Here is a 17,500-nt window from a genome sequence, read left to right on the forward strand (position 1 = left end):
AGTATCCTTCACTATAACCGCACAGAGACGCACATCACGGTAAGTCTTATTGCCTCTACAGGTGAAGAACGCGAGTAGAAAACTCCACTGTCGCTCCACTTCAATTACCGCGAAAAGTGTTGGGCCACCGAGAAGATAGTATCGGAAAACGGTTCACTTTCTGCTTTTCGCTGTATGCTTCGCTACGCTAATTCTGCGTGCGCACAGTAGGATGCTTCTAAATTATAGGGGCTAGATGTTTTGAGCAAAAAGAAACGTTTAAGCCATTCGTTATGAACCATTGCTTACTGCATTTTAATTGTACGATCCGATCGTACATGGCGGATGCTTCCAGGCTGGATATTCCTCTGATAACAACTGCGTACCTTGTAGGCTCTCTTCGTTGCCCAGAGTTGTCTCTATTTTTTTATTATTATAAAACAAACAAATAATCCTAACATTCCTAGTAGTTGGGAAATGGAGAGCCTCTTGATGAACTAACGAAATGAAAATACTTTCTAGCCACTACACTGCTCCACCCGCTTCTATTATCCTACACCTTGCAGTTGTTTCGACTGCTTGTAGAGCAACGGATTAGTATTTATCGCGCCCGTACACATTACCGCTAGCAACCAATTGCTTGGTTCATGATAGTGTTCGGGATTCCATGAGGGAGTTACATTCGCCACTTCGCCACTCCCCCGATTCGTTGCGATTTCTCCGAGCAGACGGCAGTCCGGATCTGCTACAAAAAAGTGACGATGTCCGTTGCATTCTAATCTGATTGCTTGTTGTGAGTAGTTAACAAGTTAGATTGAGCGAACCCTCCGCAAACAAACGATTCGATTCGATCGTTCAATTTCCAACGTATTAACAGTATTCGTGTGGCTTTATGTGTAAGTGTCTGTCTTTTCCCGTGGCTAATTATCACCTCTCATCGAATCGGCTACATGATTGTTTCGTTAGCAACGAATGAGAAGACTTTACCACTGTATTGGCTCGTTGGTTACTACCATTTATGACCGCGCTATTTTGGAATACTTGGGAGCACCGCAGAGCCTCGCAGAGCCACGCCAGAGTACTGCCCCCACTGGCTCAATCGGTTGTTTAATACGAAAATGTCCTTTTTGTTTGATTTTTTTTTCATTCTATTTTTTCTTTCTGTGTGCTCTCTAAGAAAAACATCGAAGGATTTTGCTCTTTTTATGCAAATCCACGTTGGTTCAATTTACTGTGAACCACCAGACCGTAGCACTTCTCTAACACGGCCCTAGGAGCTGTTCGCCTGTGTGATTTACGTCTTTTCTTTTTTGTTTGTTTGTTTGTTCACTCCCCGTTACTAATATTTACGCATTACAATAGAATAAAATAAAGAAATAATCGATTTTAGTACACTCACAGCGCACCTTAGTATGTTCATTAAATTCTGTAAATTGAGAAAAGGACGTGAGCAAGATTAGGACCACACATAACTAGAAATGGCGAATGGCACTCTCCCCCCTTGCAGCTTACCTGCTACCACAAACGGTGAAGGTGTAGGTTGCGCGACAACACGGACCGCACATCGTTGGTAAACCGCAGCGCATCCAACAGTGGCAACAGTGACAACAGACAGATGTCCATCGGATCGGAAAACCAGGACTTGATCGGTATTGCATTGTTCGGGAAGCAACGGTAAGCTCCGGGCGAATTGTCTATTATGAATATCTGTAAAACAGGATTGCGAAAGAGAAAAAGAAGAATTTAGCATACTTGTCATTCGAAAATGAATCCTCCGCCTTAGCGGCGCCGCTGGTCTTACCCTGTTGAGATCGCTGCATATCGCCGATAGATCCTTGGTGTAGGATCCGAAATCGGGCGTACAATGCTGACGATAGTAGCGCCGTCTCAGAATGTTCCGACCATTGTCCAGCTTGTCGGCGACAGCAGCACCATAGATTTCCATGCTGGCCGTAAACACCACCAGATCGTACCACTGCGAAACCTATTAGCCAGGCAGGACGAACCGGAAGGAAGAAAAAGGGGTTAATAGAGGGCATAAACGATGAGAAAACCTTCAACACAAAAACACACCCAAACAACTGTACTTACAATGTCGAGGAAGTAGTCGACGTGTGGCCGCTTGTGCACGAAGAAGCGCACCGGATGCCGATCGATCGTCACCTTGACCGTGAAATCGTGCGGCGTGCCCGGTTTCACCGTGTTGCGAGGCATCGCGTCGTGGTGCGAGTGTATGAGCGTCTCGTCCAGGTCCAGCACGAGCGTCTTGCGCTGGACCATGTTCAGCCGGTGCCGGGACACCGGCGTAAGCGGGAACAGTTCATATTTGACCGGTTGGTGCTGTACAAACTAAGGCAGTTCAATTATCGTTGAAGAGAAAATCATAAAAGCGTATCATTTGGCGGTGGTGGTGGCGGTGGCGGCGGTGTAAGTGGACGGTAGCGATTGGTGGCATTTGTTTGTTTGGCTGGCTAGTATGATATGGTGAGCAGTGAATGATACTAGGGGGCGGCTTGTTTAATGTGCATGATTATTACTGTACACTTTTTATTTGTGGAGTATAGTAATTGGCAAATAACCGTGTGATTTTCAGACAAATATACAGAATGAAAACAAATAAAAAAAAACATTAATGTATGAACCAGGCGGTATAAGCAACGAATCTTTGATCACATGACTCCTCTTCCCGTCCGAAGTTGGCAAGCGAAGCGAGGATTTTCATTTCATGTTCGTCCAAAAACTTTGCCCAAAAAAACCAGCCCATTCCGACCTGCTTTCAGGTGACACACTGGCATGTGAGAGAATCTCGCGAAATTGCCGCCAGTAGAGGCGGCAGAGCGGGAGTTGGGAGCAGCAATCTGAATATTGCTCGACACACAGAACCGACGACGACGACGACGGGTTGAGGAAGCGCACGGAACATATCAGTTATAATTAGAACGTGGTGTCTCTCTGCCGCCAATGTTCCATTCAGTCGTACCAGCACACATCGGTTGGCATCGTCATCGTCAAAACTTGGCTGACAATCGCGTAAGATATCGCGACAAGGGATGACTACAAACGATTGCTGCTGCTGCTGCGGTTGTAAAAAAAAAGCGCAAACAACAAACCGTCGCTCCGGTCGGAAGACATGCGTCGAGGCGGATAGACACAGTCGCCGTGTAGGGATCAGCGCACTCACTACCACCACGTGCTAGGCAGGTTTCACGCACGTGGAATCTTCCGTACGATAGCTCGAGCTGTGGAGGTCTCAATTCCATGAGTCAACGCTGGAGCTACTTACTCGAAACGTTGCCAGAGTCGGCGTGAGCTCAACTGACCTCCCCACCCCCTCCATGCGGCCACGGATGCACGCACGCACGTGCTGCAACCCCCCAGAGACAAGTGGTGTCTAGCGTGTAGTGGCGAGCGTCGCTGAACTACTGAATGGCCTACTGCAGTTGCAGTTGCGTAGCAATTAGTTTCTGCTGCATATTGATCTGCACCTCCCCCCCCCCCCCCCCCCTCCCCTTATCACCCAAACGACGCTCTGATGCGCGATTGTCACTGGACGACAACTGGACGCGTTGCGGCATAAAAACAGGATTGAAATGGTTGCCGCGTCAGGGTTGTTTGAATCGATTGCGCCGGGCGGAAGGCCATTGCAACACACGATGCAGCGGTAGCGAGATTGCTTAGCATGCAGGTCTGTGACCTGCTGCACCATCGCGAGCCCCCCCCCCCCCCCCCCCCGGGCCTCTCCCGGACATGCCTAATCGGTGCAAGGGCGGCCGCGGTGGTGGTATCAACATCAGCAATGCAAATCGAATGTGAGTGATTGGTCGCGAGAATGGGTGGATGAATTGATAGACACACCACCATCAACAATTCGAGCTGAGGAGGAAGGGGGCTGCCTTCTTCATCGGCAGTTTTCGGTTGATTTCGTTTCCGTACAGCAACGTCTGCGGCACCCATTGACGGCTAGTGTATGTGAAACAATTTTCAATAAATATTTACTTTCTTAGATTGATAAAGCGTCTAATATCTTTTCTGTTTGCTGTCGGTTGACATCATCATAGCTCAGAATTAATTTGCTGCCGATATTCATCTCAACATCAATTGCCACCAATTGAATCCCCCCCTTTTGGTGTACGCTAAACTGTTAATCTACACTAAAGCGCAGCCCCTTAACAACCGATTCGCGTACGCACATTAGCTCGGACCAACCATCGTTGGGAGGAATTGGGGACGAGCAGGGTATCATTCCGTTGTTGCATGTCACTGTCATCCTCGCTTATGCGTTTGCATTCTAGCAAGCGAGTGTTGGTATGAATCGACGGGCCGTAGCAGGCAACGGATTGCTGGATTGGCTATGCAGCCGAGCGGGTTGTAGTGTGATTTGTCGAAATTAAATTAGTATTGCCCTCATTCTGGGCTACTTCAATTATGAGCTACGGTGGAGATTTTGGGGCAGGGACACGATTTGGTAGCGGATACCCCTCCCTTGTTGGCACCTCCGCATGCCGCCTCGTACAATCGATGTGAGTTTGAGCGTCGTTCATATCGTGATAAGTGTTGCGAGATAAGATTATATTCCAATCAACGCGCGTCATACGTTTCGCGCAAGCGAGGTGTGCGTTCGGACGCTGAGCTCAAGGTGCACTTTTGAGAGGTTCATAAATAATCGTCCTTAAGCTAAGCTGGATCATAGAAAGTGTGCCATGAGGCCGTTCCTGGTGTTCGATATCCTGTCAATGACAATTTAATCTCAGCAATTATGTGCAGCAGCTTAATATGGGCTGCAATTGCAAATCATTAAGAATGTTACATTAGCCCTAATCCTTCCATTTCTATCAGACGGTAAGCTTCCTAAAATAATACAAATTTTCAGAAAAGTTGAACGTCATGCTTACTGCTGCTCATGACCATCGTAGCAACGTAAGCAAGGCTATCGGGTGCTCGCCCCGGTCGCAGTACGCAGGTTTGAGCAAACACATCACATCGTATAAACTGAATACTTTTGGGCCCCGCGACGGTCGCGTCGTATCCATTTGCCATGCCTTTTCGATACTTCAACCCCCTCACAACAGCAGCACAATTCATAACGTGTAGCGTCTTCTCAAACCCCTCCTGTGCGCAATGTCTCCGCCACTCCACCAACCGGCGCACGGTCCGGTTCGTGTCGCAAAAAATAAATCTTCACAACAAACAGAAAGAAACAAACGGCCACTAACGGCCTGCACACGGCGCGACCTGTCGTGGATCGTGTGTATGTCGTAAGGTGGATGTGATCATTCCTCCCGTTCAAGTGCCGAAAGATGAGCGCAAACAGCGAGCACACACATGCTTCGTTCGTTTTTCACGGATTCGTGAATGAGCGGTGAACCAAAAAAGACAAACGGAGGAGTGGTGACCCCGTGTTGATTTCACGTATGATGAACAAATCGTCAAGTCGCTGTATTGAACTAGTACGAAGAAAGGGAAAAGCCAAACCGATCGAATGCCAGTGTCCTTCTCGCCCCAAAAACCAACGCAAAAAGGGGGAACCGCAGATGACCGCGGCATCTTTAGAAAAAAAACCAACGAACGTAACCAATGATAGCTTTGATAGTGTCGCGGCAGGGAAAGGAGATTGTAAGGAAAGGGTGTAGAGGAAGCGGAAAAAAATGCCAAATAAAGGAGGAAAACCAAATTTGGGTGAAACTTACCGCCCGAACCTGTCGGTTGAACATGTAGCAGATGCAGGTCCATACCTTCGACGCCAGAACGAGAAACGCGCGTAAGTGCATTTGAAATTGAGACAACATTGGCATCCTCAGGGCCACCAGGGGCAGTGCATGAAGGGAGGTCGCCTTTGACCCTCTGCTGTTTGGCTGTTGTGTACGCTTTTCCTTTCCTTTCAGACGATTGGAGACGGCGCTGGTCACGGTGGTGGTTGCCGCTTGCATGTGCTGCCTCTGCTGCTGTTACCGGTACGGCCGGCAGACACGTGAAAGCGCGGATCGACTGCCGTCACTCTACTCTACGGAAACACTACGCTACGCAGGGACTGCGGTCTACGGATGGCTGTGATGGGGCGGGAAAATCTTCTTGCGGGGCTTGGCACGCCCGTGGGACACTTTGCACTTTCCGATCACGAAAGGGACACTTTTTTCACAAGCACGACTGCATCCCAGTAACGAGCGACGAATGACTGCAGAGCCAGCGACTGCTTCGATGAGAAAAGATCCAGAGAAAGACGAAATTAACGGATTAGCGATATGCAGAGCCAACTTCAAGAATTCTTTCCCAACACGACACGAGCGTGAGTCCTTGAAAAGCGCCTTTTTTACTAGCTCACCGCCCCAGGGACGCACAGGGCGTTCGAGCGGCTAGCAAATACGCATTAAAAACCAAAACAGCAGAACAGCCACTCGCAGGATGTATTCCGACTGCGTGCGTGCATGCGTTCGTGCGCGTTTAGTGCCTCCCGGAAGGCCGCCAAACGTGCCGCTACGCTAGGATGTTGTCCCAGCGGGGGAAAGCTTCGATCTCTCTCCAATAAAGCAAAAAACAAAAGGGACGAAAAGGGATGAGAATCCTGCTGCTCCTTAGATGGCGCCTCAGCATCTTCGCTCTTTTCCCGGCAAGGCTAGCGCGCACGCACACCAACGTATCGCACAAAACACGGCAACCAAGGAGGGTGGCGCTTTTCCTTCCTCCGCATGCCCGGCAGAAGCAGAAAGCGCACAATCAGCAGCGCCAGAGAGAGGGGCGGTAGAAGGAAAAGTACACATTTTTGGGAATTCTGCATACTGGCCCACTGAACGAGGTTCCTTGGATTTCTTGAGCAGAAAATGCTGTCTTGGATATCGGTGCAGGACGATGACGGCGGTGGCGGGTAGATAAGCAGATAAGTAGCCCTTGACCAAGGAAGACGTTTTCCTTTTCTTCACTCAAACACACACGCGCGTACACATTCACATTCCGGGGGGCAGGGGATACCGGCGACGGGGTACGGTGAGAGGGTGGTTCCGAGCCTCGGGGTACACACGCGCGGACCGTGGAGTGAAGCCAAAATCTCGATCGATCGTCACTCTCGCCGCCGTCGTCCGATTCTGTAACTCGTTCCGGGAGAGAACGGCCGCCCGTGCCAGGTTCGCCAGAGCGGAGGTGGTTGTCTTACCCGTTGGTGGCTAGATAGCTAGCCGGGCACATCCGAGTGCACCACCCGGAACGCGGTTTGCGGGAGTGCAGGATTTTCGGCCAAAAATGCAGAATCCGAATTAGCAACAGAACGCACGCACCTCTCTCCGATTTTGCTGCTTTTTTGCCACTTTTTTTTTTAGAATGCCGCCACTGACAGCTGAAGTGTGTTGTCAGCGGAGTTGTCAAACGATGCCAAGGTGCGTAAGATGTAAGTCTTCGGGTTTTTTTTAAAACGATCGTTTCATCAGTTTCGATTATCTTCGCACATTCGTTTTCTTTATTGTTTGCCATCGTTTTCTTTCTTTAAGTGGCATCCTCTGCTAGTTGGTTTCATCCCACTCCGAAGGGAATCAATAGAAACTGTAATATGGGTATTTACATACGTTGATCACCAAATTCCGCTGTTTTTTCACCCTCTCAAGGACGCAAAGGCGCAGCAGGCACGATCAATCCCCCTCCGGTCCGATGGCAGCTGATAAGAGCGCTCTGTTCAACAACTCGTCGCTCATTGGGCCTCCATAGCCACTCTTTGAGGCGCATCTAGAATAGGAATCGTATGATCAAGGCAGCTGTTTACAAAAGAGCTTTCGCTGTGTCTCACCTTTCTTCTTTTTGCGTTGCCGTTCTTTCTGTTTGATTGGCTCATCATCCGGCACCTCTGGCAGCCGGTCAGTAATGTCGTCCTTATCCGGTTGTTCTGTTTCTTGCTGCTGATCAGCGGCAACCAGGGCGTCCAGCTCGGCCAACACATCATCTTCATCTTCCTCCGTTAGCACTCCGTTCAGGAGGGCATCAATTTCCTGTTGCTTCTCGATGCTCTCCCTAGTTTCATCCAGTATTTGCTCCACCTCGTCGATGGACAGCACTTCGTTGACCTTTTTCAACGCCTCGTTACCGACCTTCAGGCCACTGACGACCTGTGCCTCGACCTGGGCGAATTCGATATCCGAAGCTAGTTTCTCTAGCGTCTCCAGTTGGGCGTCTGTATTGCTCAGCAGCTTCTCCTGGTACTTTTTCTTCCGTAGCAGCGTTTTGGCCCGGCTGGAAAATCGAAAGGAAGCAAAAGGGTAGTCACAAGGAGCCATTGGGTGCCTCGACGAGACTTACTCTTTCCTTCCGCTTGCGAGACATTGTTTCGCTAGTTCGCGATCTTTTTCAAGAGACAATTCAATCCGTTTCTGGTACTGTTTGAGCTTATCGCGTTGCTGTTTCAATTGCTGCAAGGATCGGATGAGGAAGGGTCGTTTATCGTGCGTGTTGTTGGAGCGAACGAGCAGTTACTTACGAGAATCGCTTTATCCTGTTCTGTTACTCTACTGACGGGCTTTGTTTTAGGTTTCCCGAATATATTTCCCATTTTTTAATGTTGCGAGGCACAACCACGGAGGATAGGGCTAATTCAATTACTGGAATCGTGTAAAGTTGTGATTTTTTCCAACAAATGAGTCACTTGTTTTTATTATTGTTTGGCGCGATCAAGGTTGTTAATCGGTGGTGAGTCTGTTCAGCACCGGTGTACCATCCAGTTCATTTGAATTTATTCAGTTCGATATTCGACTCGCTATAATCTCCATTTCAGAACAGCGTATCATTCGCGTAGAACGAGTCCCACACCTTCAGCCGTTTGCCTTCGGGCAGCTCCTGAACGGTGATGCCATCGTTGCCAATGTTCAAACATTCGTACGGAGGAACCGTTTCCGGCACGGCACTCCATGTTACGTTCGCGGTGCTGGAACAATTCGGATCACCGTTAGCAGCAAAGCTGGTAAAAATGTCCACGAACTCTCGAATCGCACGATATTCCATCGTGCCCTGATCCAGCGCAGTGGCAAAAATGTTCGAAAACAGATACGAAATCTCGTCCGCGTGCGATGTACCACGTATGTCGGGGTCAACCATGTGGATCCGATAGTGATTGAAGAATGGCGAATCCACGGCAAACCGATAGACGAATGTTTTAACCCCCGGTCCCTGCTGCGATGCGCGTGCCAGAATGGAACGATGTAAACCATGCCAAAACACACGATCCGATGCCATGTCGATGAAACCACCCAGATTGTCTACGCCCGGTTCGGAATCGGGGTAGTACAGCTGCTTCAGCTGAGCGGCGAACGCCATCCGCTGTTCCATCGATATGTTCAGGCGCATTGGCACGTTCCCGGCAAACAGCCTGGGATCCTGTAAAATCGCTGCTAGATTGGGTTTTACTTTCTGGAGCAATATTAGTCCCTCCTCGGAGGTGCCACCGATCATAACATTGATTGAATTGCCCCAGGCCGCTTGCAACATATCCTGCGGACCTTTCGGAATGAAGCATACCTCGCTCTGGTACGGTTCGATTGTAGGACCAAACGGTGTAAGGAGTCCTTCTTGAATTTCCTGAAAATGACAATTTTTTAGTATCATAGCGTTCAATGTGATGCACTGCAACTGACCTGCGGTCCGAATAGTTTCTCCTGATGCGCCACGATGTCCTCCGGAGCCGTTTGGCGGAGAAACTCGAGTGCTGCTTTCTCGCCCTCACTCTCACCCTGCCAACCGATGGCTTTAGCCAATTTTTCAACCCAATTGCGCTGCGGTGAGAGTGCCCAATCGCACATCGTACTGCCGGACATGATAATCGCACGGTCGAACAGATTCTTCGACGCTTCCGAAATGGTGTGATACTGCACGGAAGCACCGCCAGCACTATGGCCGAAGAGGGTAACCGAACCGGGATCGCCACCGAAGCTTGCAATGTTGCGACGCACCCATTGCAGTGCCATCCGTTGATCCTTGAGACCGGCGTTCCCTGGTACACCAGCATCGGGCGACTGACAACACAGGAACCCGAAGGCACCGACGCGGTAGTTTAGCGTGACCAGAACGATATCCTTTTCGACTAGATAATCAGGACCGTACAGTTCCGTCCCGCTCGTTCCCTCTACGAATCCACCACCGTACAAGTACACCATGACCGGCAGTGGCTTCGTTGGTTTAATCTGGAAACGTTGAGGATGGTTCGACGATTTATTAAAGCATAATAGCAAATGTACGGTTCCTTGCTTACCGTTTTCGTGAAGATGTTCAACCTCAAGCTGTCCTCGCTACCGACGATTTGGTTCACCCGGCGATCGAAGTGATAACAGGGATCGCATTGCTTGGTGCAGTCCAACACTTCGGTCCAATTCGCCGGAGCCACAGGATCCTACAAACGGAGGTGTACAACAAAACGTATTTTTCCGCTCTGAATGATCATTATTGACCTAAAAACCCAATTTTCTACTTATTTACCCCTTCAAAAAGGGAGACATTTCTGTAAAACGAGTTAATCGCTGTGCTAACACTGCGCATTGATAACGTTTTCAATTGTTTTCGCTCTTGTGCAATAGTGATTTACCCATCAACATCATCATCATCATCATCAGGTCATGCAATCATGCGCGAGCGAATAAAACACAATCAATTTAAACATCAACACAAGCTACTCATTGATAAACACACAAGCAAACACACAACACACGAACACACACAGTGCTGCACGATCATTGAATGACGGCAGACGATCGTACCGGTACCCCGGCACAACAAAACATTGCCCTTGACCTTCGCCCTACCTTGAAACGGAGCTCTCCCACGGGCGGCTTAGCGTACGGGATACCCTGGAAGCTAGCATAGGCCACGCCGTACAGCGAGGTCTTGCTCGTTCCCTGCACCGGTCCATTGCCGGTTTGCACAATAAGCTCACTCTTGCTGCTTGCCATGATGTCCCTGCGTTTATGAATCGTCCAGATTTTACCACTTACGCACTTCAACTAAACAAGCCGCTCCCTTTCGACAACGAATGTCTGTCGCCAGTCTGGCCAGAAGAACCGCTTGTGTTGTGGTTGTGATAAGCACGCAGCACCACAATTAGTCGCGGTTTGGTTCGCTGCTGGTGTGTGCGTTTGGTTTAGCTGACGCTCGGTCGCGTGAATAGCGAGAGCGAACAACTTGCAAAAATCTTATCGCACGTTTGACCCCCCTTCGAGTAACTTTGAGTAGATCTAATAATGGCACCGGCGATATGGGTATCGTCCGATGGAAGATATAAAACCAACCCCTCCCACCAATGCTCAGCTTATCTCGGTGCTCACTATCTCAATTACAATGTAGTTAATAATAAGATAATAAGATGGGGTTCACATGAGAGTACAGCTGCTTGCTGCTGCCGTCATCATCCAGCCAGTTAGTCGTTGGAAGATCTTTAGAGAAGCAACAGCCCCATCATCATGACGGACGCTCCGGAATATCCAGTCGTACAGACGGGCTACGGGCCGATAAGAGGTTTGAAAAAGGTGGCCAGCACGGGCGTAAGCTATTACAACTTTCAGCGCATACCCTATTGCAAGCCACCGGTTGGAGTGCGTCGATTCAAGGTAAGAACCAGCCGCCGATGGTGAGTCCGTGAAACGTGAGAGTAATGAACATCCTTTTGCGATGACGCAGGATTTGGAGCTACCGGAACCATGGACGGAACCGCTGGACTGTTCGCAGCAGGGCCCCAGTGGCTATCAGTACAGCAAGCTGTTGAACAAAATCATTGGCAGCGAGGACCATCTGTACATTAATGTGTACACCAAACAGGTGACTTCGCTGGGCAGTAGCATATGGGAGAGATAATGGAGGGTTGTTTCGCTTATCTGCTAATATTTTGGCATCATGTCTGCTGACAGGGATGATGGATTGTTTCGCATTTACATCTCGAAAGTAAAGTCAAACAAAGTGTTTCGTTCCGTTTGCCAGCTGAACCCGAGCAAACCGCTCCCGGTGCTACTGTGGATACATGGTGGAGCATTTATGCGTGGATCAAGCGGGACGGAAATGTATGCTCCCGACTATCTAATTCAAAAGGATGTTGTGTTTGTTTCGTTCAACTATCGTATCGGAGCCTTTGGTAAGCGCAGTGCTCGAACTCGAAGCTCCTCAGAATGTCGATTTCCAGTTCATCTGTTGCGTTGCTTTCAGGATTCCTGTCGCTGGATTCGAAGGAACTGGGGATTCCTGGTAATGCTGGTCTGAAGGATCAGAATCTTGCCATTCGCTGGGTGCGTGAAAACGTTGCAAACTTTGGTGGCGATCCCAGTAACATTACCCTGTTTGGAGAAAGTGCTGGCGGGTGCTCCGTGCACTATCATCTGCTGTCCAACCAATCGAACGGTCTGTTCCAGCGCGCAATAGTGATGTCCGGATGTGCTCTGAACAATTGGAGTATCGCACCGAGAAGAAACATGGCGGAACGGTTAGCCAAAGCGATCGGATGGGATGGTGCAGGTGGAGAGGCAGGCGCACTGAAAGTCCTGATGGGCGCTCCGGCTGAGGATATCGTTAAACACCAGGATCTACTGTTGACGGCGAATGTAAGTATGACTCGTTGAATGGAACGAGCGCACTGCAACACTTATCTTTGCAATAATCTTTCCACTAGGAATTAGAGAACAGAATCCTGTTCGCGTTTGGGCCAGTCATCGAACCGTACGTGACCGAGCGTACCTTCATACCGAAGAGTCCGCTGGAAATGTGCCGTGAGGCATGGAGCAATGCCATTGATATATTGATCGGTGGAAACTCGGACGAGGGGCTGTTCTGTTTGAGTGGAATTAAAGAGAATCCTTCCATCATGGACAATCTGAAGGATTTCGAGTATTTGGTTCCACTGGAGCTGGAACTGGTGCGTACTTCGCAGGCCTGTAAGGAGTACGGATTGAAGCTGAAACGTTTCTACTACGGTGATACGGAGCCGTCGTTTGAAAATCGCAACGGTTATCTCCAGGTAAGAGACTTTGTCCAGCAAGTGCCAAACAAAACGTAAAAAAATGTGCATTTTATGCAGCTGATGACAGACAAACTGTTCTGGCATGGACTACATCGTACCATCTACGGTCGTATTGCTTCAAGCAAGCCAGCAAAAACCTTCGTCTATCGGTTTGCCGTTGACTCGGACACGTACAACCATTACCGGATTTACTTCTGTGATCGTAATGTCCCCGGTACGGCTCATGCTGACGATTTGTCGTATATCTTCAAAAATGCATTCAGCCCTGTGCCTGCTAATGATACGTTCGAGTATAGGACAATGATGACAATGGTAAGAAGTGGCCGCATGTGCGCCATGGAATGGCCGATTAATCAATGTTCATTTCTTGTAGGTCGAGCTGTTCAGTAACTTTGCTACGTCCGGTAATCCAAATGGGGGTGTTGCTGGTGACATTTGGGCTCCAGTGGGTAGCTCGATTGGACCGTACAATTGTCTTAACATCACCAATGATGGTTTGAGGTACGTAGAGCTCCCCGAGAGACAGCGCATGGAGCTGTGGGATTCCTTGTACCAGAAGGAACAGCTTTATTAGAACATGAGAGTGTCAGTTGCAAGTAATAATGTTGTGTTGTTTTTGAAATAAAAGAGGATTAATTGGGTTTTTGCTAATCGATCCATGCCACCTGTTTATTGATAAAAAACTGACATCTTGCACTACATCTCTTAATGATAAACATTCACTTCACGATAACCTGAACTGGTTGGCGGTGTTGCCAGCCAGCAAGTAAATTTGCTCAGGAGTTGCGGGAACATCTACGCCATGAGAAATGAAAGAAACAGTTTAGAGGAAATTGCACTACTTGCTCGGGTTTCTTCACCTACCAATGGTATACCAGTCATCTGGAAGGCCAGCCTGTTGTCGTGCCGAATTCAGCGCCATCCGTAGCGCGAATAGAAGCGAAACCGTCATGTTCAGTGCCGGTTCACCGGTGGTTTTGGAGCGTAGCACAAAGTTCTCGTTGTGTGTGCGCTGCAGGAACTTTACCCGAAAGTCCACCGGTATGTCCTTGGCACCGGGTGGTTTGTAGTTCCAGGAACGGTTTGTAAGCAGCTCACCGGACTCGTTGCTGTACACGAGCTGCTCGGTAAAGTACAATCCAATGCCCATCACGAACGCACCCTCGATCTGTCCGATATCGATGCCGGGGCTGATGCTTTCTCCGACATCCTCCAGGATATCAACGCGGCAAATCTGCACATTCCCGGTAAGAATGTCGACCGCAATCTCGGCGCAGGTCAACCCCCAGACGGCATAGTGTTGCATCTCTTTCACGTTGTACTGGTAGAGTGCGCACAGATCAACATGTTGCTCATGGCACCGTTGGGTGATCTTTTCCCATGTTGCATCCTTGCATTCGTCCCGGATTGGTTTGATTCGTACGTTCAGCATCTCGCACGCCTTTTTCACTGCATAGCAGGCTGCATCAGAGGTCATTGATCCGCCGGACACAATAGCGTTAGGTGAAGTGATGTTGGCCATCGCTTTGACCTTGAAAAAAAAAGTCGTAAATGTTAACGGGAATTTTAATTGTGAATTCATCAATGATGAAACCGGGTTCGTCGCTGAGGTCTTAAGGGGCAAATCTTTTGATTCGTACCAAAAACGGTGCCCTTCGTAGGTGCGTGCTGGACCATCAGAAAAATACAAATCAATATTCTTTTGATAGATTATAAGTTTATCCAGGTATCCCCGATGAGTTTTTGTTGAATTTCCCATTTTTCGATTTTTCGTAGATTTTTAAAGTTGAAAAGGTAATGCTTTTTACGATTTTGACTAAAAAACGAGTTTTAAATGATTGTATTAAAAAAAAAAATTAGCTATTTTTATGAAAACTCAACGTGGTTACCTGGCAAAGAGTGTAAAGATTATGTGTAAAAAAAATCATATCGGTTGGTCCTGTAGTTTTTATACTACAATGGGCACCAACTGACCATGTATGAAGCGCTGGTATACAAAAATCTATAACTCGGTCAGTTTTTCTTCGATTGATCCAAAAACTTTTCACAATATTCTTGAAAGGATCAGCGTTCACGTAAAAAAATGTCTCAAAAGAAACACCTCAGCCTCCCGCCGTTAATTAACATACCTTTATCATGCTCATCGGAATGCCCAGCGTGCGTGCAGCAACTTGCAGGACCTTAGTGTGCACACCTTGCCCCATATCAATTCCACCGCTAGTGATTGCCACCGTACCGTCCGCGTGGTATATCGAGACCAGGGCGTGCATTGTTCCTACAAAGTATTGCGGGTACCTCATCGGAACAATGGCAATTCCACGTTTACGCCAGCGGTTCTCGCGGTTAAACTGCTCGATCTCCTTGCGCCGCTCATCATACTCAACCTCAGCACGGAACTGTGGCAACAGCTCGCGCATTTTGCTATCCTCGGGCAAGTTCTGCAGCCGTACCTCCAGCGGATCGAGCCCCATCCTATGAGCGATATGTTCCATGAAATTTTCAGCCATACTAATGCCTTCGTTCGTTCCCGGGCCTCTACAGTAAGTGGAGCTGGGCGTATCGGTGAGCACACTGTGGCCCAACACCTTCCACGCCGATGTATCGTAGCAGTTACGGTAGAACAGGAAAGTCACCTTCTCGACCGGTTCGTTCAGACTGCAGCCCGAATCCTGGTAGAACTGGTTCAGCAACCGTCGCACCTTGCCCCGCTCGTCCACCTCGATCTCGTAGTTACTGGCACAGGCCGACCGTTTACCGATGGCGGCCATGTTGTCTTCGAGCGACACTATCAACCGTACCGGTCGTTGACTGAAGTGAGCCGCGATCGCACAAGCACACGCCACCTGAGACGCTCGCGATATCTTCGACCCAAAAGCACCGCCCAACCGGCGGATCCGGAAGTTCAGGCTGTTCTCGGGCACCAGTAGCGCTCTGGCGATCGCAATCTGACAAATGTCGACCCACTGTGTCGAGCTGTACACATCCATCCCATCGTCGATCGGCACACAGATACACTGTTGTGTTTCCATCGACAGATGGTACTGGCTCGGTAGATCGAAGCTCCCCTCCATTCTCATGCTCATCGTGCCGGATTCACCTTCATCCCGTTCCCGATACTGCTCCCCGATCTGCACTTCATCGCTGAGGTGAATGCGCTCGGTAGCGGCTTCTGCCGCGAGGACAGCACGAACCGTTGACAAGATTGCCGGTTGCTCGCACTCGCTAGACTGCCCATACTCGATCGTGACCAACTGGGCCGCTCGGTAGGCTTCGTCGAAGCTTTCGGCCAAGATGATGCCCACCGGTTGTCCGTGGTACAGCACTCGATCGCTACAGAAGATCTCTTCGGTCTCTTTGTTGCCCAGTTCCGTGGGCATAAAATTGTTCGTACCCGGAATGTCCTTGGCGGAGTAGAAAGCTTCTACACCGGGCCGACTCAGCGCTTCGGTGGCGTCGATACTCACGATCCGGTGGTGTGGTTTCCTGGCCAGTACGAGTGCACCGAACAGCTGGTGCGGTTGATTGGGCAGATCGTCGATGTAATCCGCTTCACCGGCCGTCTGGGCAAGTCCTTCCACCTTCGGTATGTTCTTCGTCATCGGCCAGTGCTCCTGTATCGTGTCGTAAGTCTGTTGACCCCGGGAAGGCAACCGAGTGTGTGTTACTGCACCGGAAGCGTACAGGGGATTGAGGCGGATGTTGTGCACACTCCCAATGCTAAGTGTTGCGCGATAGAACAGTGACATTGCGAGCTGTTTGCGATAGTCTGGTGATGCGTCGGGCTGTTCCGCGTCCGGTTCCAGTGAACTATCGAGCACGGAGAGCGCTTCCTGGAGTACGGCATCATCGAAGACGTTCTTTCCGATCAGAAACTCTTCCAGGGTAGTGGCGTGTGTGAACCGTGGATTGATGCCACCGTAACAGATCGAAGCGTAGCGAACGACCGATTCCTGGATGTTCAGCAGGATGGATGCATTGACGTATGCGTGTGCGTTTTGTGCCCGGGGCATGATTTTATACGTTCGCAGTGTGTACCGGGACGCATCCATCGGGTACAGCAGCACGTTCAGAATGATTTTCTTGTGCATACCGAGCGCCAGATACTCTTCCACCGTGACGCTCTTGGTACTGACGTGGGATGTTGCTAAAATGTCAGTGTTAGGTGGGTTAGCTGGAAGAAACAGGAAGCCAATCGATTGATGGGCTTACCGATCGTTAGCCGAGCACCAACGCCTTCCAGTAGCAGATACACATCGGAAGGAAAGGCCGGATGGCGATGCTTGATGCTCAGGTTTCCGGCAATCGTACCGACATTCCGGACCGGCACATTAGCGACCAGATCCAGGTGCTTCACCAGCTCACCACAGTACTCGTAGCCCTCCGTTTGGCTCGCCTCTTCCAGTATTGCCATTAGCTCGGTCAGTGTTACGTTGGCACCGATAATGAGTGCATCGTTGAAGAAGTGAACTCGCAGATCAGCTACCTAAGGACACAGAACGAATGCATTCTTTAAACAGTACCCGAAAGGTAAACAAATAATGAATAGAAGCAACCATATTT

At 49.4% G+C, this 17,500-nt stretch overlaps 5 protein-coding genes across 9 annotated transcripts in view; 1 reads left to right on the top strand and 4 right to left on the bottom strand.

Annotated features, from left to right (window-relative positions):
* LOC126575879 (CTD nuclear envelope phosphatase 1 homolog) overlaps positions 1-17,500 on the bottom strand; it is a 19,746-nt gene that overhangs the window by 1,505 nt on the left and 741 nt on the right. Inside the window, exons 1-6 of one of the 4 annotated variants that reach the window (XM_050236869.1) lie at positions 7,124-7,263; positions 5,667-6,166; positions 2,071-2,328; positions 1,781-1,963; positions 1,492-1,686; positions 1-1,405 (exon numbers count right to left, since the gene is read on the bottom strand). The exon at positions 1-1,405 is cut by the window's left edge and continues 1,505 nt beyond it. In XM_050236869.1, coding sequence (XP_050092826.1) covers positions 1,495-1,686; positions 1,781-1,963; positions 2,071-2,328; positions 5,667-5,906 — 873 coding nt within the window. In that variant the 5' untranslated portion in view covers positions 5,907-6,166; positions 7,124-7,263 and the 3' untranslated portion in view covers positions 1-1,405; positions 1,492-1,494. Of the gene's footprint in view, positions 1,406-1,491; positions 1,687-1,780; positions 1,964-2,070; positions 2,329-5,666; positions 6,170-7,123; positions 7,264-17,500 lie in introns of those variants that run through there. The other 3 variants (XM_050236871.1, XM_050236868.1, XM_050236872.1) reach the window with 3 other exon arrangements.
* Positions 7,391-8,614, bottom strand: LOC126575880 (charged multivesicular body protein 6). The gene is made up of 4 exons (XM_050236873.1): positions 8,432-8,614; positions 8,254-8,363; positions 7,748-8,187; positions 7,391-7,686 (listed from the first exon to the last, which is right to left on the bottom strand). The coding sequence occupies exons 1-4, from the start codon at positions 8,501-8,503 to the stop codon at positions 7,652-7,654; spliced, it is 657 nt and encodes a 218-aa protein (XP_050092830.1). The 5' UTR covers positions 8,504-8,614; the 3' UTR covers positions 7,391-7,651.
* Positions 8,628-11,016, bottom strand: LOC126575870 (esterase B1-like). Its single transcript, XM_050236859.1, has 4 exons — positions 10,743-11,016; positions 10,196-10,333; positions 9,582-10,127; positions 8,628-9,525 (listed from the first exon to the last, which is right to left on the bottom strand). The coding sequence occupies exons 1-4, from the start codon at positions 10,887-10,889 to the stop codon at positions 8,722-8,724; spliced, it is 1,635 nt and encodes a 544-aa protein (XP_050092816.1). The 5' UTR covers positions 10,890-11,016; the 3' UTR covers positions 8,628-8,721.
* LOC126575871 (esterase B1-like) lies at positions 11,358-13,595 on the top strand. The gene is made up of 7 exons (XM_050236860.1): positions 11,358-11,543; positions 11,614-11,751; positions 11,911-12,061; positions 12,133-12,524; positions 12,593-12,937; positions 12,998-13,252; positions 13,314-13,595. Exons 1-7 carry the CDS (start codon positions 11,397-11,399, stop codon positions 13,512-13,514), a joined length of 1,629 nt encoding a protein of 542 aa, XP_050092817.1. The 5' UTR covers positions 11,358-11,396; the 3' UTR covers positions 13,515-13,595.
* Positions 13,577-17,500, bottom strand: part of LOC126575865 (uncharacterized) — a 5,180-nt gene continuing 1,256 nt past the window's right edge. For both annotated transcript variants that reach the window (XM_050236852.1, XM_050236853.1), the window contains 4 exons: positions 17,150-17,423; positions 15,070-17,084; positions 13,805-14,471; positions 13,577-13,735 (listed from right to left, as the gene is read on the bottom strand). In XM_050236852.1, the coding sequence (XP_050092809.1) occupies positions 13,665-13,735; positions 13,805-14,471; positions 15,070-17,084; positions 17,150-17,423 (3,027 nt within the window). In that variant the 3' untranslated portion in view covers positions 13,577-13,664. The remainder of the gene's footprint in view (positions 13,736-13,804; positions 14,472-15,069; positions 17,085-17,149; positions 17,424-17,500) is intronic.

The sequence above is a fragment of the Anopheles aquasalis genome, chromosome 3 (genome assembly GCF_943734665.1).
Source record: "Anopheles aquasalis chromosome 3, idAnoAquaMG_Q_19, whole genome shotgun sequence".
Classification (NCBI taxonomy): Eukaryota; Metazoa; Arthropoda; class Insecta; order Diptera; family Culicidae; genus Anopheles; species Anopheles aquasalis.